Below are 27,875 nucleotides of genomic sequence, written 5' to 3' on the forward strand. Positions count from 1 at the left end.
TTGCGTGACAGAACTTGAAACAGTCCAATAGGGATTTGTGTTGTTCCAATAACAATACTGTAGATACTGATGCTCTGAGTCTTATCCTGGACAACCATGTCTGTGTATTGACTACTGAACTGTAAGCTACTGGAGAAAGTAGTTCAATATGTCAATGTGTTATAGTTTATTATAAACTGGGTGGTTAGAGCCCTGAATGCTGATTGGCTGACAGCCGTGGTATATCAGAGCGTATACCATGGGTATGACAAAGCATATATTTTTACTGCTCTAACTACGTTGGTAACCAGTTTATAATAGCAATAAGGCACCTCGGGGGTTTGTGGTATATGGCCAATATACCACGGCTAAGGGTTGTGTCCAGGTACTCCGCATTGCGTCATGCCTAAGAACAGCCCTTAGCCGTGGTATATTGGTCATATACCCTCGTGCCTTATTGCTTCAATATATCACAGGATATGACTGTGATAGACTAGTTGAAGTAGGCTAAGCTGGAATCATTCAAAGAACATTTGCAAACCATGTACAGTGTCTGCTTTTAATCAGGAAAAACATGTATCGTAATTGGATAAACTATCACTGGATCACTGCCTCACAAGTTTGTTAAAGGGGCAGAGCAGTCAAAAACGTGATTTCTGTTTCTTTTAAATGATATTTCCACACTATGAGGTCAAAATAACTCTGAAATTGTGAAAATTATCATGTCGTTTTTTTTGTGTAAGAGTTGATTTTGGCTCAGGACATGACATCACAATCTGATGTGATTATTCTAACCAATGACCAGTCATCTTTTATTTAAGCAATAAGGTCTGAGGGGGTGTGGTATATGGCCAATATACCAAGTCTAAGGGCTGTTCTTACACACAACGCAACGTGGAGTGCCTAGATACAGCCCTTAGCAGTGGTATATTGGCCATATACCACAACCCCCTGAGTTGCTTCATTGCTATTATAAACTGGTTACCAATGTAATTAGAGCTGTAAAAAGTTCAGTTTTGTCATACCCGTGATATACCACGGCTGTCAGCCAATCAGCATTCAGGGCTCAAACCACCCAGTTTATAATTGCATTTATACAGAGGGTGGGTCTAATCCTGGATGCTGATTGGTTACAACTGCATTCCAGCCGGTGTCTATTCCACAACTTCCCATCGGCTAAATATATAACATTGAAATTCCTATTTACTCTGTTTCATCTGACTGTCTCATCAGCCCAGCCAGGCAACTTATAATTTTAAGGCTCCCGAGTGGTGCAGGTGTCTTTGGCACTGCATCGCAGTACTAGAGGCATCGCTACAGACCCTGGTTCGATCCCAGGATGTATCACAACCGGCCGTGATCGGGAGTCCCTTAGGAAGACCCAGCATCTTCCGGGTGAGAGGAGGGTTTGGCTGGGGTAGGTGGTCATTGTAAATAAGAATGTCTTCTTGACTGACTTGCCTTGTTAAATAAAGATTCATTGAAATATAGCCTACTAGATATACACCATAAAAAGCATCTAGACATTATCTCGTTTACAGGAACATTTGGTTTTCAACAGCTGAGATTTGTATTAAACTTGTTGTCTGTTTCTCCAACATTGTTTCAATGCTGAAATTCGATCTCCAGCTGTCCCATAGTAATGAAAGTGTCAGGAGTCGGGACAAGACAGACAGACAGGCTGGCAACTTGTCTCAGCCTGTGGTAATCATAAATCGGCATCATTCTCATGCATATATACAAAGAAATGTCAATAGAAAATCACAAAATGCAGCTTGCCTGCTACCATTCCAGCTTCAGTTTAAAGTGATTGTGTTAGCTGTGTAGTTGGCTAGCTGTGTAGTTGGCAAGCTGTGTAGTTGGCTAGCTGTGTAGTTGGCAAGCTGTGTAGTTGGCAAGCTGTGTAGTTGGCTAGCTGTGTAGTTGGCTAGCTCTTCTGAACTGTGGCCTGGCGAGAGAGCAAATGTTCTACGCCAGGCGAAATTTCACATCATTAGCTCATTGTTTTTGGATGCATATCCCCCCCCCCAAAAAAACACTAGAAAACAGCTTAATTAAACAAACACAAATGCAGCTACTTTGCTGTGATTCTGGCTGCACTGTTTGACGTGAATATGTTCGCTGAAGTTGGCTAGCTGGCAAGCACAGGATAAGAACGTTGACAGCCGTCATGGCAACGGAACATTTAGAACGAACATTCATAGATTTAGAACAAAAATACTTCGACTGGGTTGTGTGTCACTCAAACCGTACCGATAGAATGAACGACCAGCCGGCTTGGATAGCAGCAACCCCCATTTTCAGGACTACATCTGGTGGAGGGATGTGTTGGGTGGTCCTTTGCATTGGGTGATGTAAGTTTCCTTTAACAATCTTTAAAACTCTTTAGTAATAAAATGCAATTGCAGACAGGGATTCACGTACAGAATTACCTCAGCAGTCTATAGTATATGTGTGGCGAAACAGGAGACATCACTCTTTAAAATCCACCTTTCCAGAAACAAGTCTCTCATCGTTGCCGCCTGCTATAGACCACCCTCTGCCCCCAGCTGTGCTCTGGACACCATATGTGAATTGATTTCCCCATCTATCTTCAGAGCTCGTGCTGCTAGGTGACCTAAACTGGGACATGCTTAACACCCCAGCCATCATACAATCTAAGCTTGATGCCCTCAATCTCACACAAATGATCAATGAACCTACCAGGTACAACCCCAAATCCGTAAACACGGACACCCTCGTAGATATCATCCTAACCAACTCGTCCTCCAAATACACCTCTGCTGTCTCAACCAAGATCTCACCAAGATCTCACTGCCTCATTGCCTGCATCCGTAATGGGTCTGCGGTCAAACGACCACCCCTCATCACTGTCAAACGCTCCCTAAAACACTTTAGCGAGCAGGCCTTTCTAATCGACCTGGCCCGGGTATCCTGGAAAGATATTGACCTCATCCTGTCAGTAGAGGATGCCTGGTTGTTCTTTAAAAGTTCTTTCCTCACCATCTTAAATAAACAAGCCCCATTCAAAAAAAAATAGAACCAGGAACAGATATAGCCCGTGGTTCACTCCAGACCTGACTGCCCTTGACCAGCACAAAAACATCCTGTGGTGTACTACATTAGCAAAAAAAAGTGCAATTTCATATTGTTCCCATCCCGAGCACCCCAGGATACACCACCATGTTCATAGGGATATTCAAGGTCTGCTTTTTTTTACCCATCTACCAATAGGTGCCCTTCTTTACATTGGAGGCTTTGGAAAACCTCCCTGGTCTTTGTGAATCTGTGTTTGAAATTCAGTGCTCAACTGAGGTACTTTACAAATAATTGTATATGTGGGGTACAGAGATGAGGTAGTCATTAAAAAAAAATCATGTTAAACACTACTATTTTCACACAGAGTCCATGCAATTTATAATGTAACATGTTAAGCACATTTCTACTCCTGAACTTATTTAGGCTTACCATAACAAAGGGGTTGAATACTTATTGAGTCAAGATATTTCAGCTTTTCATTTCTCAAAGTATAATTCCACTTTGACATTATGGGGTATTGTGTGCCAGCCAGTGACACAAAATCTCAATTTAATCCATTTTAAATTCAGGCTGTAACACAACAACATATATATATTCTTTAAAGGTAAAGACTTGTCAATACTTTCTGAAGGCACTGTAAGACAGATTACAGTGAAACTTTGAAACTGTTGAAGAAGAAAAAAGGTCTTTACATATGAAACAAATAAATACCGTTTGATGAATTTATTAAATTATGATATACAACTTGTGCTAACAAACTCATGAAGAGATTCCGTTTCACAAGCAAATACTGCAGATTTAACAGACCAATGTAAATGTATGGGTCCACAATAAGAGGTCACAATGGATAAACAGCCACACCACTACACAGTAACTACTTTCCCCTTTCCTTTTCCAAAGCCTGTGAACTCATTCGTGACAACATGTGACATGTGAAGGATGCTCTGGTGCAGGGATTGTTCTTTTGATCAGTCCTGGAGGGACAAAACATTTCTCGTTTTTCATCCTCTCATTCTAATCAGGGACTGATTCAGACCTGGGAAAACCAGGTCTGTGCAATTAACTACCAGGTAGAAAAAAAGAACAGGAGCGTTTCGGCTGCCTCCAGTACCCCCAACAGCCCAACTCCAGTCCTCCAGTACCCCCAACAGCCCAACTCCAGTCCTCCAGTACTCCCAACAGCCCAACTCCAGTCCTCCAGTACTCCCAACAGCACAACTCCAGTCCTCCAGTATCCCCAACAGCCCAACTCCAGTCCTCCAGTACTCCCAACAGCCCAACTCCAGTCCTCCAGTACCCCCAACAGCCCAACTCCAGTCCTCCAGTACCCCCAACAGCCCAACTCCAGTCCTCCAGTACTCCCAACAGCCCAACTCCAGTCCTCCAGTACCCCCAACAGCCCAACTCCAGTCCTCCAGTACCCCCAACAGCCCAACTCCAGTCCTCCAGTACCCCAACAGCCCAACTCCAGTCCTCCAGTAACCCCAACAGCCCAACTCCACCCCAACAGCCCAACTCCAGTCCTCCAGTACCCCCAACAGCCCAACTCCAGTCCTCCAGTACCCCCAACAGCCCAACTCCAGTCCTCCAGTACCCCCAACAGCCCAACTCCAGTCCTCCAGTACCCCCAACAGCCCAACTCCAGTCCTCCAGTAACCCCAACAGCCCAACTCCAGTCCTCCAGTACCCCCAACAGCCCAACTCCAGTCCTCCAGTACCCCAACAGCCCAACTCCAGTCCTCCAGTAACCCCAACAGCCAAACTCCAGTCCTCCAGTACCCCCAACAGCCCAACTCCACTCCTCCAGTAACCCCAACAGCCAAACTCCAGTCCTCCAGTACCCCCAACAGCCCAACTCCAGTCCTCCAGTACCCCCAACAGCCCAACTCCAGTCCTCCAGTAACCCCAACAGCCAAACTCCAGTCCTCCAGTACCCCCAACAGCCCAACTCCACTCCTCCAGTAACCCCAACAGCCAAACTCCAGTCCTCCAATACCCCCAACAGCCCAACTCCAGTCCTCCAGTACCCCCAACAGCCAAACTCCAGTCCTCCAGTACCCCCAACAGCCCAACTCCAGTCCTCCAGTACCCACCAACAGTTCACATTTTACATTGAATTCCTGGACAACCACACCTTATTCAACTCCTTGAAGGCTTGATGATTAATAGACAAGTTGAATCAGGTGTGCTTGTCCAGTGTTACAATAGAAATGTGTCCTGTTGATGTTGCTTGAGGACCAGGGTTGGGAAACACCGGTTTACTGCGTGGTGTCATAAAAGGTCAGGTTATAATCCAGGTGCCAAATTGAACCCGACTGTCTTTATAATGTACTTCTTTAGACCAGGGCCTATAGGGTGACATTTGGCACCCTATTTTATTTTTTTGTCTCTATAATTGACCTTTTGTTGGTCTGATCGTGAGACCAATAGATCAACACAAACCCAGTTGTATGTATTCATAATCAAACAAAACGATATGTTTAAGTAATTTCGTCCATCTCTACCTGTGGACATTCTGTACATAATCTCTTGGGTTATATGACCTTCCACTGGGTGTTTGTGCTGTTTCGCTCTGTGTGTATAGAGAGAGATTTTTTTTATAACTAACCCAAGGTAGACCAGAGTCTGTCGTTTCCAATGGGATCAAACGAGTCACAGTGTGCAGAGTCAAGCATGAGCTAGTGTGATCCTATTACGCATTTGTTTTGATATTTCCATTAGGGAACACCTACTCTGTGAGGTGCTTTTGGGGTGGCAGGTAGCCTAGTGGTTAGAGTGTTGGGCCAGTAACCGAAAGGTTGCTGGATTGAATCCCTGAGCTGAGGAGGTAAACATTTTTGAATGCAGTCCACTCTGTGTGTTACAGGGTCTAGTTTTGGAAACAGAAAACTGTATGAAGAACATTAGCAGAATGACGGCCAAAATCCATCTAGCTCCATGTTCTCTGCCGTCCACCAACCAGGTGCTTCACATTTATACATCCGGTGAAATATCTGGCTCATTATTCTATCTGTGATACTTTGGATTTTAGGCTCCCATGTTGAAGGTGAGGTGACGCGTGTAGGCCTGTATTGCCATAGCACAGTCTCACCATTACGGGGGTATTTGACGTCAAACTCCTGCGACGGAACTTACCACGTGGGAAGGATTTAGCTGTGTCGATGAGGTAAACAACCGCAGTGTAGCTTGGCTGTATTTATCCATAAAATATATATTTCCGATTCATTTTGAACAAGCCTTACGTTTTTGCTTTGTAAAGCGGTTCTCTCTAGACCATGCCCCACAACCCCGATCATCCTCCGGCGAAGAAATTTAAGCCGGGGTCTCCTTTTTTCCGTCTCGACAAGAAGCCTGGGATGCTGCTACCTAGAAAGGAAAATGCATCGGTACCAATAGACGTGCAAAGGAAAAATCTTCCCATTTACCAGGCGAAGTCTCAACTCATTAACCAGCTTAGACAGCTTCATAATGCTGTATTGATAGGTAAGTTGGCTTAACCTAGTCAAAAGGTAATGCAATAGCCACTGTAGCACAACACAGGTGGGATTGTATACAGGCAGATGTAATAGTTCCAACCCGTATGCTTTCCATACCTCTACCGCCATAGGCTGTTTCCCGGTCACTTGTGGCGTTATAGCTACACGTTTAGTGTATATACAAAGACCGACAAAACTACTAAACAACAAAGTAGGCCAAAATGTCTCGTACACAAAGAATCTGACTTTGTCTCGTGGAGGGGATTCGATTAATCTGGCCCGGCGACGAGGTAGGCGTGTTTTGCATCGGTTGAAAGTTAATTGTAGTGATGCTCCGAGATTTTTTACCTATGTCCCCATTACCAGTAAAACATAATCAAAACCTATTTATTTCACTTACTTGCTGTGCTGTTTCGTTGTCCAGTCGTTTCATTCTCAACCAGGATTTCATCATGCATGTCAAGCAGTGAGGTTTCAGCTCTGTCTGTCTGTGGCTTGTCTTCCTCTGTGCGCACTGTCCGTTTCCATCTTGTCCAGCTGTGTCGGTAACATTTCAGAAACAGGGTTTCTGTTTCTTGTCTGCATCGAAGTAATGATATATGTACATAGCCTTGAGTATGGTGGTGACACAGTAAAGAGAGAATGCCACGGAATCGCTTGTTCACAGCTTGTCAGCAGGCGTTTCAATGCCATGACAGAGGGTCTCTCGTGTGCTGCAGGAGCAGTTGAGCTTGTTTCTCCAGTCAGTTGTTTGAATGGACCTAGCTCGTGTGTTCATGTTTCAAACATGTTCTCAAATGCCATTGAAATGGCAGCAGCAGTATGACAAATGGCACAATCGTGAGCAGGCAATACGACTTTCCTCAGTATGAAATCCTTGACGACCCACTGTGCTGTCAGACTCAGCATGCTCATGGGGCTGACATCGCTGGTCCAAATGTCAGCAGTGACGCTATTACTGTTTTAAGTCCAGTAGGGAAACATCTGAAAAATAGTGCACTTGGTAGTGTGTGACTGTGCTCGATCAGTCTGCGAAAGCCAACATCACCCACGACAGAGAACGGTTGATTGTCAAGGGCAATGAAATCATTATCTTGCCGTTAATGGATTTTGCCTTAGAGTTGTCGCGTTGAATGCTGTGTTGCACGAGTAGCGCCATATTTTACGTGGCGTCATTACTACGTTATATAGGTATGTTCGTCAGCTTTGACATCGTTTTTGCACGTCGGCGTTAAACTAGAAATCTGGCCGATACCGATGTTGGCATTTTTAGCTAATATCGGCGGCTTCCGATATGTTCATCAATATATTGTGCATCCCTAGTTAATTAAATTATTTGTGTAATTGGGTTGCCTCCTGAGCCAGATGCCGTAGTCAAAACATCCGTGAACTCGGAAATCTCCCCAAAAAAACAAGCTCCGACTGAGGGGAAAAGTCGTTTTAAACAGTCGTCCAACTCGGAATTCCAAGTCTGAAACTCCGGCATCTTTCTAGAGCTCCGAATTTTCGACCCGAGATCATTGACGTTATGATTTGACCTCCATGGTGCGTTCAAGACATCTGGGTACTTGAAAAAATTTAAGGTCAAATCATGTCTGATAAATAGCTCGTGATCTTAATGGCCAGTTGTCAGTGGTACATCAGGGGTGTATTCATTAGTCGCATTTCGTAGCAAAACGTTTTGCAATAAATGTTTACTCCAAACGTGTTCCGGGGCTCTAGTGGAGCGGGTTTAGAGTTTCAAGTTCCTCCATGTCCACATCACTAAGGAATTATCATGGTCCATGTCTCCATGTCCACATCAATAAGGAATTATCATGGTCCATGTCTCCATGTCCACATCACTAAGGAATTATCATGTCTCCATGTCCACATCACTAACATAGTCATGAAGGCACGACAACGCTTCTTCCCTCCCATGAGGCTGAATAGATTCAGTATGGGCCTTGAGCTCCTCAGAACAGGTCTACAGCTGCACCGTTGAGAGAATCTTGACTGGCTGCATCACGATTTGGTGTGGCAACTGCTTGGCGTCCGACCGCACGGTGCTACAGGGGGTAGTGCGCACGGCACAGTACATCACTGGGGCAGAGCACCCTGCCTTCCAGGTCCTATATACCAGGCGGTGTCAGAGGAAGGCCCTAAAAACTGTCAGACTCCAGCCTCCCAATTCAGACTGTTTTCTCTGCTACCGCACGGAAAGTGGTACCGACGCACCAAGTCTGGAACCTGAACTAGAGGACGACCGATTGGCTGATTTTAATTAGGACAGATTTTCAAGTTTTCATAAAAATCAACATTTTTGGATGCCGATTATGGCTGATTTTATATTGTAATCCATGAGGAGAAGAGCAAGGAGCCATGATACTTTCCTAGCTAGCATTAAACTTATCTTATTAAAAAAAAATCAATCTTAACATAATCACTAGTTAACTACACATGGTTGATGATATTACTAGTTTAACTAGCTTGTCCTGCATTGCACATAATCAATGTGGTGCCTGAATTGTGTCACTTCTCTTGCGTTCAGTGTCAGCAGAGTCAGGGTATATGCAGCAGTTTGGGTCGTCTGGCTCGTTGCGAACTGTGTGAAGACCATTTATCCTAACAAATACAGAAATTAATTTGCCAGAATTTTACATAATTATGACATAACATTGAAGGTTGCGCAATGTAACAGCAATATTTAGGGTTGCCACCCGTTCGATAAAATACGCAATGGTTCTGTATTTCACTGAAAAAAATGGCTCTGACTTAGAATATGTGGACAACTACAAATGCCTAGGTGTCTGGTTAGACTGTAAACTCTCCTTCCAGACCCACATTAAGCATCTTCAATCCAAAATTAAATCAGCTTCCTATTTCGCAACAATGCATCCTTCACTCATGCTGCCAAACATACCCTCGTAAAACTGACCATCCTACCGATCCTCGACTTCGGCGATGTCACTTACAAAATATCCTCCAATACTTTACTCAAAAAATTGGATGCAGTCTATCACAATGCCATCCGTTTTGTCACCAAAGCCCCATATACTACCCACCATTGCGACCTGTACGACCTCGTTGGCTGGCCCTCGCTACATATTCATCTTCTGCACATCTACCACTCCAGTATTAATGCTATATTGGATTTACTTCGCCACCATGGCCTTTTTTTTGCCTTTACCTCCCTTATCTCACCCCATTTGCTCACATCGTATATAGACTTGTTTATACTGTATTATTGACTGTATGTTTGTTTTACTCCATGTGTAACTCTGTGTCGTTGTATGTGTCGAACTGCTTTGCTTTATCTTGGCCAGGTCGCAATTGTAAATGAGAACTTGTTCTCAACTGACTGACCTGGTTAAATAAAGGTGGAGAGAAAAAGTGTTCTTTCAGTATTGTTGTAATTGTCAGTATTATATATATATATCTATATATCTATCGGCCAATTAATCTATTAATCTATATATATATGTGTGTGTGTATCCAATTAATCATATAGATATATATCTATATATCTGAACGATACACACATATATATATATATATATATATCTATTAATCATATATATATAATATATATATATATCCAATTAATCTATATATATATCGGTCAATTAATCGGTATCGGCGTTGGAGAATGATAATTGGTCAACCTCTACCCTGAACAGTTTCCACCCCAATGATATACATCGCCTTCTGAAAATATTCAGACCCTTTAACTGTTTCCACGTTAAGTTACAGCCTTATTCTAAAATGGATTAAATTGTTTTCTACAGACGACATAATGACAAAACAAAAAAACTGTTTTTTTAGAATGTGTTTACATAAGTTTTCAGACCTTTTACCTTGTTGAAGAACCTTTTGTTAGGCTGAAGCTGAAGCTGAAGCTGCAGCAAGACAATGATCAAAAAACACACAATCAAGTCTTAACATAAAAATGGCTTAAAAAAGCAACACATTTGAAGTTTTGGAAAGGTCTAGTCAAAGTCCTAATTCCAATGGGGATGTTTTGGCGTTTTGGTTGGAGTCGTTGCAGCTAAAACACAATCAGTTTCTGAGTGTAACGGGAGCAAGTACTTGTTCACCGAATTTTACATATCTATCTCAATTACCTCATACGTCCACTCGGTACTTACCCTGTGTATATAGCCAGGTTGTTCTTATTATACTTAAAACATTATTTTATTTGATTTAACTAGGCAAGTCAGTTAAGAACTAATTCTTATTTACAGTGACGGCCTAGGAACAGTGGGTTAACTGCCTTGTTCAGGGGCAAAACGACAGATTTTTACCTTGTCAGCTCAGGGATTTGATCTAGCAACCTTTCGGTTACTGGCCCACCGATCTAACCACTCGGCTACCTGTCGCAAATTAATGTTACTCATTGTGCATTTATTCCTCAGTTTTTTAATTTAATTTTTCTATTATTTTCTAAATGTTTCTCTCTGCCGTGTTGGGACGGGTCCGGAAGCATGTTACTTCAGCTCTGGAAGGCCCCGAACAGCCACAAAGGCCCTCACTGAAATCCGAAACAAAACAAAAGGTGTTTCAGCTGGGTTGCATGCGGACGCCTGTAGTCTACACTTTAGTCTACACTTTAGTCTACAAAGCATGTGATTATTTGTTGGCTTCTGTATGGATCCTAGTTTACATACCCCAGGACTCAGCTGGGGTGTAAGCATTAGTCGAAAACATGTTTTGCAACGAAAACAAGTTTTTAATATATATATATCTTTTTATTGAACAAATTCAGAGGTCCCTCCTTGTTCATCTGAGTACCAGTGTTGATTGTTCATGTGGTTGCAATGATCATATGCTGTAGATTGTACTCCCCGACGAAGGCCATGCAGCCGAAACGTGTCGTTTTTTTAATAGCTTTGTTTCTATTGAACATGCAATACTAATAACGGCATTTTAATTAATTATATGAAGAGTACCTTGGTCCTCCTTTTTGATGACTAGATTTTACCTTCAACTATTGTAACATTGGCAAACCATTGTCTCTTGATGCCCTGTCCCTCAGGTGAGACGGGTTCTGGGAAGACCACCCAGATTCCTCAGTACCTGTATGAAGCTGGCATCGCGCGACAGGGCATCGTCGCTGTGACACAGCCCCGCCGAGTGGCGGCTATCTCCCTGGCAACGAGGGTAGCAGAGGAGAAGAGAACTCAGCTGGGGAAGCTGGTGCGTAAAAACAATTTTTATTTTTTAACAATCTGCGGTGGTCAAACTCTGGTAGAACATATGTGTTTTTTGTACTTCATTCAATAGCAATGTGGTGGTTGTTACCTCATCATCATCATCAGTGGCTGCATGTACCCAACGACAATCCCTGTCTTGTAGTTTTATAAGTCTTGTACAAAACTTCAGTCTTGTAAACTCTTAACGCTAGGCTGTATGTGGACTGAAACCAACCAATCAAATCGGGGGGGGTGGGGAATCCTCCTTTTCAGGTCGGCTACACGGTGCGATTTGAGGATGTCACCTCCTCGGAGACGAAGCTGAAGTTCATGACAGATGGTATGCTCCTGCGTGAGGCCATAGGAGACCCCTTACTGCTACGCTACACCGTGGTGGTGCTGGATGAGGCCCACGAGCGCACTGTGCACACTGACGTGCTTTTCGGAGTGGTGAAGGCTGCCCAGCGCAAACGCAGAGAACAGAACAAGGTCCCCCTCAAGGTAGGTCATTGCTAGTCCTCAGTAGCCTGGAATCTAAAGAGTGATACGATCTGAAACAATGGAGAAACGGAACATATCACTTGGAATTCCAGGCTAGGCCACTAACTGTAGGCCACTAGCTGTAGGCCACTAGCTGTGGGCCACTAGCTGTAGGCCACTAGCTGTAGGCCACTAGCTGTAGGCCACTAGCTGTAGGCCACTAGCTGTAGGCCACTAGCTGTAGGCCACTAGCTGTAGGCCACTAGCTGTAGGCCACTAGCTGTAGGCCACTAGCTGTAGGCCACTAACTGTAGGCCACTAGCTGTAGGCCACTAGCTGTGTGTGTGTGTGAGATCTGGTGTTCCATTGTCAAAGCACCCAATGTAAAAAGTCAAACATACTCTCCCAAGACCACTTCAAGACTGGTGTTTAAAAAAAAAAAAATGTTTTTAAAGGCTTTATAAATAAATCTGGTATATTGCCTCTTCAATGTACCGTTGTAGGTGATTGTGATGTCAGCCACCATGGATGTGGACCTGTTCTCTCAGTACTTCAACAAGTCCCCTGTGCTGTACCTGGAGGGCAGGCAGCACCCCATCCAGATGTACTACACCAAGCAGCCCCAGTCGGACTACCTGCAGGCTGCACTGGTCTCAGTCTTCCAGATCCACCAGGTATGGACATGTGACTTCACGGAGCAGGACGTTAAAGTGTATCCATCTCTGTTCCTGCCGGGAAAAGAAGCAGGCCAATGACCAATTATGGGCATTGCAGTTAATTACCACGTTTGTGAGGTGAACTAGGTTTAATATTTGCTTAATGAAAACTACTGCAGCAGGCGGTGTATGGTGTCTGTGTATCTAACCTAACGTAGCAGGCGGTGTATGGGGTCTGTGTGTATCTAACCTCACGTAGCAGGCGGTGTATGGTGTCTGTGTATCTAACCTCATGTAGCAGGCGGTGTATGGGGTCTGTGTGTATCTAACCTAACGTAGCAGGCGGTGTCTGTCTGGATAAGAGCGTCTGCCAAATGACTTAAATGTAAATGTATATCTAACCTAACGTAGCAGGCGGTGTATGGGGTCTGTGTGTATCTAACCTCACGTAGCAGGCGGTGTATGGGGTCTGTGTGTATCTAACCTAACATAGCAGGCGGTGTATGGGGTCTGTGTGTATCTAACCTAACGTAGCAGGCGGTGTATGGGGTCTGTGTGTATCTAACCTCACGTAGCAGGCGGTGTATGGGGTCTGTGTGTATCTAACCTCACGTAGCAGGCGGTGTATGGGGTCTGTGTATCTAACCTAACGTAGCAGGCAGTGTCTATATATCTAACCTAACATAGCAGGCGGTGTATGGTGTCTGTGTATATCTAACCTAACATAGCAGGCGGTGTATGGGGTCTGTGTGTATCTAACCTCACGTAGCAGGCGGTGTATGGGGTCTGTGTATCTAACCTAACGTAGCAGGCGGTGTATGGGGTCTGTGTGTATCTAACCTCACGTAGCAGGCGGTGTATGGGGTCTGTGTGTATCTAACCTCACGTAGCAGGCGGTGTATGGGGTCTGTGTGTATCTAACCTCACGTAGCAGGCGGTGTATGGGGTCTGTGTGTATCTAACCTAACGTAGCAGGCGGTGTATGGGGTCTGTGTGTATCTAACCTCACGTAGCAGGCGGTGTATGGTGTCTGTGTGTATCTAACCTAACGTAGCAGGCGGTGTATGGGGTCTGTGTGTATCTAACCTAACGTAGCAGGCGGTGTATGGGGTCTGTGTGTATCTAACCTAACGTAGCAGGCGGTGTATGGGGTCTGTGTGTATCTAACCTAATGTAGCAGGCGGTGTATGGTGTCTGTGTGTATCTAACCTCACGTAGCAGGCGGTGTATGGGGTCTGTGTATCTAACCTAACGTAGCAGGTGGTGTATGGGGTCTGTGTGTATCTAACCTAACGTAGCAGGCGGTGTATGGGGTCTGTGTATATCTAACCTAACGTAGCAGGCGGTGTATGGTGTCTGTGTATCTAACCTAACGTAGCAGGCGGTGTATGGGGTCTGTGTGTATCTAACCTAACGTAGCAGGCGGTGTATGGTGTCTGTGTATGTAACCTAACGTAGCAGGCGGTGTATGGGGTCTGTGTGTATCTAACCTCATGTAGCAGGCGGTGTATGGTGTCTGTGTATCTAACCTAACGTAGCAGGCGGTGTATGGGGTCTGTGTGTATCTAACCTCACGTAGCAGGCGGTGTATGGGGTCTGTGTATCTAACCTAACGTAGCAGGCGGTGTATGGTGTCTGTGTATCTAACCTAACGTAGCAGGCGGTGTATGGGGTCTGTGTGTATCTAACCTAACGTAGCAGGTGGTGTATGGGGTCTGTGTGTATCTAACCTAACGTAGCAGGCGGTGTCTGTATATCTAACCTAACGTAGCAGGCGGTGTATGGGGTCTGTGTGTATCTAACCTAACGTAGCAGGCGGTGTATGGGGTCTGTGTGTATCTAACCTAACGTAGCAGGCGGTGTATGGGGTCTGTGTGTATCTAACCTAACGTAGCAGGTGGTGTATGGGGTCTGTGTGTATCTAACCTAACGTAGCAGGCGGTGTCTGTATATCTAACCTAACGTAGCAGGCGGTGTATGGGGTCTGTGTGTATCTAACCTAACGTAGCAGGCGGTGTATGGGGTCTGTGTGTATCTAACCTAACGTAGCAGGTGGTGTATGGGGTCTGTGTGTATCTAACCTAACGTAGCAGGCGGTGTCTGTATATCTAACCTAGCAGGCGGTGTATGGTGTCTGTGTATCTAACCTAACGTAGCAGGCGGTGTATGGGGTCTGTGTGTATCTAACCTAACGTAGCAGGCGGTGTATGGGGTCTGTGTGTATCTTAACCTAACGTAGCAGGCGGTGTATGGGGTCTGTGTATCTAACCTAACGTAGCAGGTGGTGTATGGGTCTGTGTGTATCTAACCTAATGTAGCAGGCGGTGTATGGGGTCTGTGTGTATCTTAACCTCACGTAGCAGGTGGTGTATGGGGTCTGTGTGTATCTAACCTAACGTAGCAGGCGGTGTATGGGGTCTGTGTGTATCTAACCTAACGTAGCAGGCGGTGTTTGGGGTCTGTGTATATCTAACCTAACGTAGCAGGCAGTGTATGGGGTCTGTGTGTATCTAACCTAACGTAGCAGGCGGTGTATGGGGTCTGTGTGTATCTAACCTCACGTAGCAGGCGGTGTATGGGGTCTGTGTGTATCTAACCTAACGTAGCAGGCGGTGTATGGGGTCTGTGTGTATCTAACCTAACGTAGCAGGCGGTGTCTGTATATCTAACCTCACGTAGCAGGCGGTGTATGGGGTCTGTGTGTATCTAACCTAACGTAGCAGGCGGTGTATGGGGTCTGTGTGTATCTAACCTAACGTAGCAGGCGGTGTATGGGGTCTGTGTGTATCTAACCTAACGTAGCAGGCGGTGTATGGGGTCTGTGTGTATCTAACCTCACGTAGCAGGCGGTGTATGGGGTCTGTGTGTATCTAACCTAACGTAGCAGGCGGTGTATTGGGTCTGTGTGTATCTAACCTAACCTAGCAGGCGGTGTATGGTGTCTGTGTATCTAACCTAACGTAGCAGGCGGTGTTTGGGGTCTGTGTATATCTAACCTCACGTAGCAGGCGGTGTATGGGGTCTGTGTATCTAACCTAACGTAGCAGGCGGTGTTTGGGGTCTGTGTATCTAAACTAACGTAGCAGGCGGTGTATGGGGTCTGTGTATCTAACCTCATGTAGCAGGCGGTGTATGGGGTCTGTGTGTATCTAACCTAACGTAGCAGGCGGTGTATGGGGTCTGTGTATCTAAACTAACGTAGCAGGCGGTGTATGGGGTCTGTGTATATCTAACCTAACGTAGCAGGCGGTGTATGGGGTCTGTGTGTATCTAACCTCACGTAGCAGGCGGTGTATGGGGTCTGTGTATCTAACCTAACGTAGCAGGCGGTGTATGGTGTCTGTGTGTATCTAACCTAACGTAGCAGGCGGTGTATGGGGTCTGTGTGTATCTAAACTAACGTAGCAGGCGGTGTATGGTGTCTGTGTGTATCTAACCTAACGTAGCAGGCGGTGTATGGGGTCTGTGTGTATCTAACCTAACGTAGCAGGCGGTGTATGGGGTCTGTGTGTATCTAACCTAACGTAGCAGGCGGTGTATGGGGTCTGTGTGTATCTAACCTCACGTAGCAGGCGGTGTATGGGGTCTGTGTGTATCTAACCTCACGTAGCAGGCGGTGTATGGGGTCTGTGTGTATCTAACCTCACGTAGCAGGCGGTGTATGGTGTCTGTGTATCTAACCTAACGTAGCAGGCGGTGTATGGGGTCTGTGTGTATCTAACCTCACGTAGCAGGCGGTGTATGGTGTCTGTGTATCTAACCTAACGTAGCAGGCGGTGTATGGGGTCTGTGTGTATCTAACCTAACGTAGCAGGCGGTGTATGGTGTCTGTGTGTATCTAACCTCACGTAGCAGGCGGTGTATGGGGTCTGTGTATCTAACCTAACGTAGCAGGCGGTGTATGGTGTCTGTGTGTATCTAACCTCACGTAGCAGGCGGTGTATGGGGTTTGTGTATCTAACCTAACGTAGCAGGCGGTGTATGGGGTCTGTGTGTATCTAACCTCAAGTAGCAGGTGGTGTATGGGGTCTGTGTGTATCTAACCCAACGTAGCAGGCGGTGTATGGGGTCTGTGTGTATCTAACCTCACGTAGCAGGTGGTGTATGGGGTCTGTGTGTATCTAACCTCACGTAGCAGGTGGTGTATGGGGTCTGTGTGTATCTAACCTAACGTAGCAGGTGGTGTATGGGGTCTGTGTGTATCTAACCTCACGTAGCAGGCGGTGTATGGGGTCTGTGTGTATCTAACCTCACGTAGCAGGCGGTGTATGGGGTCTGTGTGTATCTAACCTAACGTAGCAGGCGGTGTATGGGGTCTGTGTGTATCTAACCTCACGTAGCAGGCGGTGTATGGTGTCTGTGTGTATCTAACCTCACGTAGCAGGCGGTGTATGGGGTCTGTGTGTATCTAACCTCACGTAGCAGGCGGTGTATGGTGTCTGTGTGTATCTAACCTCACGTAGCAGGCGGTGTATGGGGTCTGTGTGTATCTAACCTAACGTAGCAGGCGGTGTATGGGGTCTGTGTATCTAACCTCACGTAGCAGGCAGTGTATGGGGTCTGTGTGTATCTAACCTCACGTAGCAGGCGGTGTATGGGGTCTGTGTGTCTTAACCTAACGTAGCAGGCGGTGTATGGGGTCTGTGTGTATCTAACCTCACGTAGCAGGTGGTGTATGGTGTCTGTGTGTATCTAACCTAACGTAGCAGGCGGTGTATGGGGTCTGTGTATCTAACCTCACGTAGCAGGCGGTGTATGGGGTCTGTGTGTATCTTAACCTAATGTAGCAGGCGGTGTATGGGGTCTGTGTGTATCTAACCTCACGTAGCAGGCGGTGTATGGGGTCTGTGTGTATCTTAACCTAACATAGCAGGCGGTGTATGGGGTCTGTGTGTATCTAACCTCACGTAGCAGGCGGTGTATGGGGTCTGTGTGTATCTTAACCTAATGTAGCAGGCGGTGTATGGGGTCTGTGTGTATCTAACCTCACGTAGCAGGCAGTGTATGGGGTCTGTGTGTATCTAACCTCACGTAGCAGGCGGTGTATGGGGTCTGTGTGTATCTTAACCTAACGTAGCAGGCGGTGTATGGGGTCTGTGTGTATCTAACCTCACGTAGCAGGCGGTGTATGGGGTCTGTGTATGTAACCTCACGTAGCAGGCGGTGTATGGGGTCTGTGTATCTAACCTCACGTAGCAGGCGGTGTATGGGGTCTGTGTGTATCTTAACCTAACGTAGCAGGCGGTGTATGGGGTCTGTGTGTATCTAACCTAACGTAGCAGGCGGTGTATGGGGTCTGTGTGTATCTTAACCTAACGTAGCAGGCGGTGTATGGGGTCTGTGTATCTAACCTAACGTAGCAGGGGGTGTATGGGGTCTGTGTGTATCTAACCTCACGTAGCAGGCGGTGTATGGGGTCTGTGTGTATCTAACCTAACGTAGCAGGGGGTGTATGGGGTCTGTGTATCTAACCTCACGTAGCAGGCGGTGTATGGGGTCTGTGTGTATCTAACCTCACGTAGCAGGCGGTGTATGGGGTCTGTGTTTATCTAACCTAACGTAGCAGGCAGTGTATGGGGTCTGTGTGTATCTAACCTCACGTAGCAGGCGGTGTATGGTGTCTGTGTGTATCTAACCTCACGTAGCAGGCAGTGTATGGGGTCTGTGTGTATCTTAACCTCACGTAGCAGGCGGTGTATGGGGTCTGTGTGTATCTTAACCTAACGTAGCAGGCGGTGTATGGGGTCTGTGTATATCTAAACTAACGTAGCAGGCGGTGTATGGGGTCTGTGTATATCTAACCTAACGTAGCAGGCGGTGTATGGGATCTGTGTGTATCTAACCTAACGTAGCAGGCGGTGTATGGGGTCTGTGTGTATCTAACCTCACGTAGCAGGCGGTGTATGGGGTCTGTGTGTATCTAACCTCACGTAGCAGGCGGTGTATGGGGTCTGTGTGTATCTAACCTAACGTAGCAGGCGGTGTATGGTGTCTGTGTGTATCTAACCTCACGTAGCAGGCGGTGTATGGGGTCTGTGTATCTAACCTAACGTAGCAGGTGGTGTATGGGGTCTGTGTGTATCTAACCTAACGTAGCAGGCGGTGTCTGTATATCTAACCTAACGTAGCAGGCGGAGTATGGGGTCTGTGTATATCTAACCTAACGTAGCAGGCGGTGTATGGTGTCTGTGTATCTAACCTAACGTAGCAGGCGGTGTATGGGGTCTGTGTGTATCTAACCTCACGTAGCAGGCGGTGTATGGGGTCTGTGTATATCTAACCTAACGTAGCAGGCGGTGTATGGTGTCTGTGTATCTAACCTAACGTAGCAGGCGGTGTATGGGGTCTGTGTGTATCTAACCTCACGTAGCAGGCGGTGTATGGGGTCTGTGTGTATCTAACCTAACGTAGCAGGCGGTGTATGGGGTCTGTGTGTATCTAACCTCACGTAGCAGGCGGTGTATGGGGTCTGTGTATCTAACCTAACGTAGCAGGCGGTGTATGGTGTCTGTGTGTATCTAACCTAACGTAGCAGGCGGTGTATGGGGTCTGTGTGTATCTAACCTAACGTAGCAGGTGGTGTATGGGGTCTGTGTGTATCTAACCTAACGTAGCAGGCGGTGTCTGTATATCTAACCTAACGTAGCAGGCGGTGTATGGGGTCTGTGTGTATCTAACCTAACGTAGCAGGCGGTGTATGGGGTCTGTGTGTATCTAACCTAACGTAGCAGGCGGTGTATGGGGTCTGTGTGTATCTAACCTAACGTAGCAGGTGGTGTATGGGGTCTGTGTGTATCTAACCTAACGTAGCAGGCGGTGTCTGTATATCTAACCTAACGTAGCAGGCGGTGTATGGGGTCTGTGTGTATCTAACCTAACGTAGCAGGCGGTGTATGGGGTCTGTGTGTATCTAACCTAACGTAGCAGGTGGTGTATGGGGTCTGTGTGTATCTAACCTAACGTAGCAGGCGGTGTCTGTATATCTAACCTAACCTAGCAGGCGGTGTATGGTGTCTGTGTATCTAACCTAACGTAGCAGGCGGTGTATGGGGTCTGTGTGTATCTAACCTAACGTAGCAGGCGGTGTATGGGGTCTGTGTGTATCTTAACCTAACGTAGCAGGCGGTGTATGGTGTCTGTGTATCTAACCTCACGTAGCAGGCGGTGTATGGGGTCTGTGTATCTAACCTAACGTAGCAGGTGGTGTATGGGTCTGTGTGTATCTAACCTAATGTAGCAGGCGGTGTATGGGGTCTGTGTGTATCTTAACCTCACGTAGCAGGTGGTGTATGGGGTCTGTGTGTATCTAACCTAACGTAGCAGGCGGTGTATGGGGTCTGTGTGTATCTAACCTAACGTAGCAGGCGGTGTATGGGGTCTGTGTGTATCTAACCTAACGTAGCAGGCAGTGTATGGGGTCTGTGTGTATCTAACCTAACGTAGCAGGCGGTGTCTATATATCTAACCTAACGTAGCAGGCGGTGTATGGGGTCTGTGTGTATCTAACCTAACGTAGCAGGCGGTGTATGGGGTCTGTGTGTATCTAACCTCACGTAGCAGGCGGTGTATGGGGTCTGTGTGTATCTAACCTAACGTAGCAGGCGGTGTATGGGGTCTGTGTGTATCTAACCTAACGTAGCAGGCGGTGTATGGGGTCTGTGTGTATCTAACCTAACGTAGCAGGCGGTGTATGGGGTCTGTGTGTATCTAACCTCACGTAGCAGGCGGTGTATGGTGTCTGTGTATCTAACCTAACGTAGCAGGCGGTGTATGGGGTCTGTGTGTATCTAACCTAACGTAGCAGGCGGTGTATGGTGTCTGTGTATCTAACCTAACGTAGCAGGCGGTGTTTGGGGTCTGTGTATATCTAACCTCACGTAGCAGGCGGTGTATGGGGTCTGTGTATCTAACCTAACGTAGCAGGCGGTGTTTGGGGTCTGTGTATCTAAACTAACGTAGCAGGCGGTGTATGGGGTCTGTGTATCTAACCTCATGTAGCAGGCGGTGTATGGGGTCTGTGTGTATCTAACCTAACGTAGCAGGCGGTGTATGGGGTCTGTGTATCTAAACTAACGTAGCAGGCGGTGTATGGGGTCTGTGTGTATCTAACCTAACGTAGCAGGCGGTGTATGGGGTCTGTGTGTATCTAAACTAACGTAGCAGGCGGTGTATGGTGTCTGTGTGTATCTAACCTAACGTAGCAGGCGGTGTATGGGGTCTGTGTGTATCTAACCTAACGTAGCAGGCGGTGTATGGGGTCTGTGTGTATCTAACCTAACGTAGCAGGCGGTGTATGGGGTCTGTGTGTATCTAACCTCACGTAGCAGGCGGTGTATGGGGTCTGTGTGTATCTTAACCTAATGTAGCAGGCGGTGTATGGTGTCTGTGTATATCTAACCTCACGTAGCAGGCGGTGTATGGGGTCTGTGTGTATCTAACCTAACGTAGCAGGCGGTGTATGGGGTCTGTGTGTATCTAACCTAACGTAGCAGGCGGTGTATGGGGTCTGTGTGTATCTAACCTAACGTAGCAGGTGGTGTATGGGGTCTGTGTATCCTAACCTCATAACATGTATAATACCTTCCTGAAAAACACAAGTTAGACACGATTCCAAATCAATATATGATGACAGACAAGATTGTGGTTGTGGTGCGTCCGTCCTGAACAGGAAGCCCCTGCGTCACATGACATCCTGGTGTTCATGACAGGACAGGAGGAGATAGAGGCGCTGGCTCGTACCTGCCGTGACATCGCCAAGCACCTCCCTGACAGCTGTGGTCCCATGACTGTCATCCCTCTGTACGCCTCCCTACCCCCTGCTCAGCAGCTCAGGGTCTTCCAGCCTGCCCCTAAGGTAGGATACACCTACACCCCCCTTAGAGGTCCCGGTACAATATCCTACAATCATTTATTTGTGATGCATGGTCTCCTCAAGCAACTAAGGCTTCATATTGATGTCACCATCCAGTGACGATCTGTTTTAAAAGTGAATATTCTGTTAACTCCTACCCGAATAATGTTGTTGACTCATCCAGTTCTCGTACTTGTGGCCTAAATTAGAGGGGGATTTAAAAAAAATAAAAATAAATTTAGATCTGGAAGGAAAACTATTTAATTCATTTTGTAAATCATTATTTCATAGTAATCTGGAAATACTGGACAGTTGAACTTGTATCTATTGTCCGCTGTGTTTTTGCTTTGTTTTGCCAGGGTTGTAGGAAAGTAATCCTGTCAACCAACATTGCAGAGACGTCGATCACCATCTCAGGGATCAAATATGTCATTGATACGGGCATGGTGAAAGCAAAACGCTTCAACCCAGGTGAGACTTCTCATTGTGACAGTACACAAAGCTGTTTAACCTCACTTCCTATCTGTTTCTCTACTTGTCGGGCACTCAGTTCTGTAGCCCTGGTGTGAATTGATGAATTCATTTGATCTGATAATTAATGTTTTCTAACTTTTTTGAAGAAAAAAAACAACAATACACACACACACACACATACACACATACACATGTAAAAAAAAAAAGGTTTTAAAAAGGTTTGAAGATTTTTTTTAAAGCAGATTTATTTCCATTGTGATGTACCTTGTATCCGCCCCTCAGAGAGCGGTCTGGAGGTGTTGGCAGTACAGCGGGTATCTAAAGCCCAGGCGTGGCAGAGGGCGGGCAGGGCTGGCAGAGAGGACGCCGGCTCTGTCTACCGTCTCTACACCGAGGACGAGTTTGACAACCTCATCCCCATGACCGTGCCTGAGATACAAAGGTAGGAAACACACACACACACACAGAGTTAGATCCCCATGCCTGTGATGGAGGTTGGACCAGCATGGCTGGAGTTGGATCAGGTGGACAAATGTGTATGAGCAACCAAAGCAAGTGTTGACCTGTTGGAAGAGAACATAACTCTTTTCAATAGATGCCAACAAAAGAAGTACTATCTCAACATGTCCAAGAAGAAATGCTTGTTTAAAAAAAAGAATTCTCCGTTGCGAAAGGTTTTTGCTACAGTGTGCTCTAATGAACACGACCCAGTTGTTGCTGCAGTATGAATTGAAACATGTCTCTGTCGTTGTGTTCTCTCTGCAGATGTAACCTGGCCAGTGTCATGCTACAGCTTCTGGCTCTGGGGATCCCTGACGTGATGAACTTTGACTTCATGTCTAAGCCTTCTCCTGGTAAGCAGCATGTGACGATGAAGTCATCAGACATGGTAGAATCCATTAAAAGGGGTATTAATCCACTGCGTTGTAGGTTCAGATAAGAGTTAGTTGTGTTGCAGTTTTGTTTCGTGTTGTTGTGTTTGGTCAGAATGTAATGTTGTGGGTGTGATGCGACTGGTCAGAGATGGTTGTAATAATGTAATGTTGTGGGTGTGATGCGACTGGTCAGAGATGGTTGTAATAATGTCATGTTGTGGGTGTGATGTGACTGGTCAGAGATGGTTGTAATAATGTCATGTTGTGGGTGTGATGCGACTGGCCAGAGATGGTTGTAATAATGTCATGTTGTGGGTGTGATGTGACTGGTCAGTGATGGTTGTAATAATGTCATGTTGTGGGTGTGATGCGACTGGCCAGAGATGGTTGTAATAATGTCATGTTGTGGGTGTGATGTGACTGGTCAGAGATGGTTGTAATAATGTCATGTTGTGGGTGTGATGTGACTGGTCAGAGATGGTTGTAATAATGTCATGTTGTGGGTGTGATGCGACTGGTCAGAGATGGTTGTAATAATGTCATGTTGTGGGTGTGATGTGACTGGTCAGAGATGGTTGTAATAATGTCATGTTGTGGGTGTGATGTGACTGGTCAGAGGCGATGCGTTCGGCAGTGGAGCAGCTGGATCTGCTCGGGGCTGTAGGGAGGAAAGGTGAGCAGGTCACCCTCACTCCTTTGGGCAAGAAGATGGCCAGCTTCCCCCTGGAGCCACGCTATGCCAAGGTAAGATAGACACACGGGAAATGAGCCTTCAGTTGTGCAACTGACTAGGGACCCCCTTTCCTTTGTTTATAAGGAGCCATGAACAATAAATACTGGATTAAAACATTATTTCTGACTCTCTGTGTCTCTGTTTCTTTTTCTCTGTCTTTCTCTGTCTTTCTCTGTCTTTCTCTGTCTTTCTCTCTTTGTCTTTCTCGTTCTGTGTGTGTGTGTGTGTGTGTGTGTCTACAGACCATCTTGCTGTCACCAGACTTCCAGTGTTCCGAGGAAGTGCTGACCATCGTGTCTCTGCTGTCAGTGGACTCGGTGCTCTACAACCCGCCCGCACGCCGAGAGGAGTGTCTCGCCGCACGCAAGAAGTTCACCACCAGCGAGGGAGATCACTTGACCCTGCTCAACATCTACAGAGCCTTCAAGAAAGTAAACGCCAACAAGGTCAGGGGTCAGAACGAAGAGGCCTTTAGGAGTCATCATACAGTCTGTACAATATCTCTGGACATTATAGGGTCTGGTCCCCAGACTAAAATGCTTCTCCGGGTCTCCTGAAGAGGCGCAGTGATCTACCGCATCACAGTGCTAGATAAACTAATTGCTTCTCCATTGTTTTTTAGTCCAGATGTTCAGCCCCTAGTGTTTATTGATGAAGTGTTATGGTCTCTAGATGGTGTTTTCAGTGCAGGTTCTGATGTGTGTGTCGTAGGAGTGGTGTCGGGAGAACTTTGTCAACAGCAGGAACATGAGCATGGTTGGAGAGGTCCGTGCACAGCTCCGAGAGATCTGCCTTAAGGTAGGAGAACAAGTCCCTAACATCACAAGTAACCAGTTCCCCGAACATGGCTGTTCATCAGCAAGAGGGGAATCTGCACACTGCAATTTTTCCAAATGTGTTGGCGGCAACATTTAAACTCTTAGGTCTTCTAATCGGCTGATGAATTCAAAACATGGTTATCTTTCACCTGAACAAGTCCATGATATTTCCGTGTGATTTATCTCTTTTCACACATAATGACCTCTCCTTCTCCCCTCTGTGTACCAGCTGAGCATGAAGCTGGAGTCGTGTGGGTCGGACACGGGGAGCGTGCGTCGCTGCCTGGCCCACGGTCTGTTTATGAACGCTGCAGAGCTCCAGCCAGATGGCAGCTACACGGCTCTGGATACCCACCAGCCTGTTACCATCCACCCCTCCTCTGTCCTCTTCCAGGCCAAGCCTGCTTACGTGGTCTTCAACGAGCTCCTGCACACCTCAAAGTGCTACATGAGGGACCTGTGTCTGGTGGATGCTGATTGGCTGGTCGAGGCCGCGCCTGAGTACTTCCGCCGGAAGCTCCGCCCCACCAAGAGCTAGCCTCTGATTGGACAGAACTCGGGGGCGACGAGAGACTACAGCGGAACCAAAGCTCCCTGAGCAGTGACACACCTGCCCCACCTCTCCCTCAGTGATGGGAAGAACATCTTCCTACTCTTTCCTGTTTGCTGAATCGCTCCTTTTTGTTTACACAAAGCGTAGAAAGATTCTTCAGCACTGTGTGTGTGTGTGCCAGTCGAAGACAGAACATTTAGCATTTGGTCTGACAGATTGGCAGCGTTCAGACAAGCAGCCCAATTCTAAACTTTTTTTTTTTTTACTAATTGATCTTTTGAATAATCAGATCAGCTCTGAAACATATTTGATGTGATTGTTTAAAAGACCAATTAGTGGGGGGGGGGGTCAGAATTGGGCTGCATGTCTGAATTCAGCCAAGTAGAGGGAGGTCTGAGTGAGGGTTCCTCTCTGGGTTCTTCTTCCTCGTCATGGGAAAGCGGCCATGTTTTATTACAGCAGACGTCTGCTGAACCACAGAAGAGAGAGATTCCCCGAGAACGGAGGTTACAAACTAATGTTTCTATGGTTACGAACTGACCTTCTCGTTCTTCATTCTCCTCTCCTCTACCTGTTGGCTGATCATTGCCTGTTGCCACATATTTGCTTCACAACCAGAAATGAGGTTTCATCATGATTGAGTTCAAACACTGCTTCTAAATATCTGCATGTTTCTTAGCAACATAGATTTAACTCACAGAAGTGGGATGGTTATTCCTTCAAACAAATATATTCAACAACTGACTTGAATTGGCTGTTCATATTTAAATTCTGGCCTCTGGTCTAACTTATTGGCTGTTTGTCACTTGCTTAAAAAACAGGGGACACATATAACATCAGTGCCATTCCATGTACATAATATTTTCGGTTGAAAAATATAGATATATCACAGGATTGAATTAGATGGGCATAGGTTGCCTTTTTGTCTACATTCAGTTTAGTCACACACATCTACATCAACTACCAGGGAAAGAAGTGATATTGCTGACTAAAAATGACTTGTTTATCATTTGTCCTAAAAGGATACCAAGACATCTGTCCACATCATTTGAGGTGTGTGTGTGTGTGTGTGTGTGTGTGTGTGTGTGTGTGGCTGGGTAAATACATTATGGCATCTGTCAGTTGAGGTGGTGTAGGAGGAGTGTAATTGAATGTCTTTCATTAACTGATAAGAGAATGATGTTCTCCAGGTACATCACCCAATTGAATTATATTACTCTGTCTGCAAACCAGAATTTGTAAGATCCTGGTCGAATGAAACAGACGGAGGCCCAGCTAAATAGTCAAAAGGTTTATTCACGGAACGTTCTGAAGTCAAGAATACAAATCAATTCATTTTATACTGACTTCTCACGCCCACACATGCACACAAACATACGCACACACACTGTCTGTCTCACTACCCAGCCGACAGCGATAGTGACCATGTCCTGCTACACACACTGTCTGTCTCACTACCCAGCCGACAGAGATAGTGACCTTGTCCTTGAGACGTACTCCCCTTTCTCTCCCAAATCTCTAGTCAGGTCTGCACCGAGCTCAGACAGTCTGTGTTTAAAATACCATAAAGACATATTGCTTTACCCTAATTCTGACTAGAACTACACATTTATTGATTATGATTTCATACATTCTAATCAATCCCATACAATTATATGTTTCAGGGTGGAAAATTCTACTCATTCAATTAACAGACAATTCTCACCTATCATTAACAAATGCCTGCTTTTTCAAAATCTGTTCACTCACTATTACCTGATGCATGCTCCTGCTGCAGTAAGTAACTGGCAACTCCAAAGACCGATGCATTGACCCTCTGGGTAAATGGACTTCAAATCTTCTTGTGAAGTTGGTCACATCAGTTATCCTGTTTAAATGCGGAGCACTGTTGCACAAATTCCCGCTAAACCATGTCAAGTAGGTGTACTCGCACATTGATAATGCAATGCATGGAGATTATATAGTAGGATTTTATTACTCAGGTCTTTGATACACTTGTAAAATGTCTTGAATGGTATGAAATGGATTGTATCTATTCGCTCTTCTCTTTTTGTATTGTTCAGAGCAACCGGAGGATTTGAAGCTGTGGCGGCGGGATTTGAACAGGGTGTCTGTTGTGCTGACATGGCATTCACCCATCGATCGTTCTATTGAAAAAATAAATAATTACGGAAATAATATTGTCTTTAAACGAAATGAATGCCACATTTATATCTTGAAGAGCATCTTAACATGCGATTCCTAAAATATTTCTTATGGGGAATATTATAAAACAGATCAAGAATGATTGTTTAAATGGGCGGGATAGGTTTACTGGATAACCAACGGTCATATGTTTGATTGAAACGTCATTGTTGACTGAAATATTTGTGTTGTTTTGTTGGATGATAAACAACCTGACCTGAGTGTGTTGAAAGTCAAAAGATTATAGTGGCGGATATGACAGGGTGACTTTATATTATATATGCCGGTTATTATATCCACTAGTGTTTTTCTAATAAATAAAACAACTTGGTCTCGTCAATTGAATTTGTTTGATTTGCAATCATGTTTAAGGTTTTCAACTGTATAGTGAAGCATCAACGTGAACGTACAGTACGTTCATTTGAACGCAGGGGGGCGCTCTACACCGTAGACCAATAACAACCTCTTTGTTTGCATTCTGCAGCGAGTTATCACAACACACGGTTGTTGGATTTATTATAAATGTTTCATTACATGTATCTATTGACTATTAATGGTTATTTTACCCCAAAACGTGTCTGGTCTA

General features: G+C 45.8%; 1 protein-coding gene across 2 annotated transcripts; it reads left to right on the plus strand.

Moving 5' to 3' along the window:
* The first annotated feature begins 6,152 nt into the window (after positions 1 to 6,152).
* On the plus strand, positions 6,153 to 27,629 carry dhx33 (DEAH (Asp-Glu-Ala-His) box polypeptide 33). Of its 2 annotated transcripts, XM_064982416.1 has the most exons (13): positions 6,153 to 6,184; positions 6,278 to 6,501; positions 11,509 to 11,669; positions 11,939 to 12,166; positions 12,649 to 12,819; positions 21,470 to 21,655; positions 22,012 to 22,123; positions 22,409 to 22,568; positions 22,892 to 22,980; positions 23,618 to 23,745; positions 23,977 to 24,180; positions 24,446 to 24,532; positions 24,782 to 27,629. In XM_064982416.1, the coding sequence occupies exons 2-13, from the start codon at positions 6,294 to 6,296 to the stop codon at positions 25,088 to 25,090; spliced, it is 2,043 nt and encodes a 680-aa protein (XP_064838488.1). In that variant the 5' UTR covers positions 6,153 to 6,184; positions 6,278 to 6,293; the 3' UTR covers positions 25,091 to 27,629. The 2 variants fall into 2 exon arrangements, with proteins under 2 accessions (XP_064838488.1, XP_064838487.1); XM_064982415.1 differs by having other exon boundaries at positions 6,155 to 6,501.
* The last annotated feature ends 246 nt before the right edge of the window (positions 27,630 to 27,875 follow it).

Source organism: Oncorhynchus masou, chromosome 12, assembly GCF_036934945.1.
Source record: "Oncorhynchus masou masou isolate Uvic2021 chromosome 12, UVic_Omas_1.1, whole genome shotgun sequence".
NCBI lineage: Eukaryota > Metazoa > Chordata > Actinopteri > Salmoniformes > Salmonidae > Oncorhynchus > Oncorhynchus masou.

What these genes read in the sequence shown, in the direction of transcription:
- dhx33 (XM_064982416.1), top strand. Translation starts at nt 6,294, where the DNA reads ATGCCCCACAACCCCGATCATCCTCCGGCGAAGAAATTTAAGCCGGGG. An exon ending in AGAACAAGGTCCCCCTCAAG is followed by an intron (nt 12,167 to 12,648) that starts GTAGGTCATTGC and finishes GTACCGTTGTAG; the next exon opens with GTGATTGTGATGTCAGCCAC. An exon ending in AGCAAAACGCTTCAACCCAG is followed by an intron (nt 22,124 to 22,408) that starts GTGAGACTTCTC and finishes TCCGCCCCTCAG; the next exon opens with AGAGCGGTCTGGAGGTGTTG.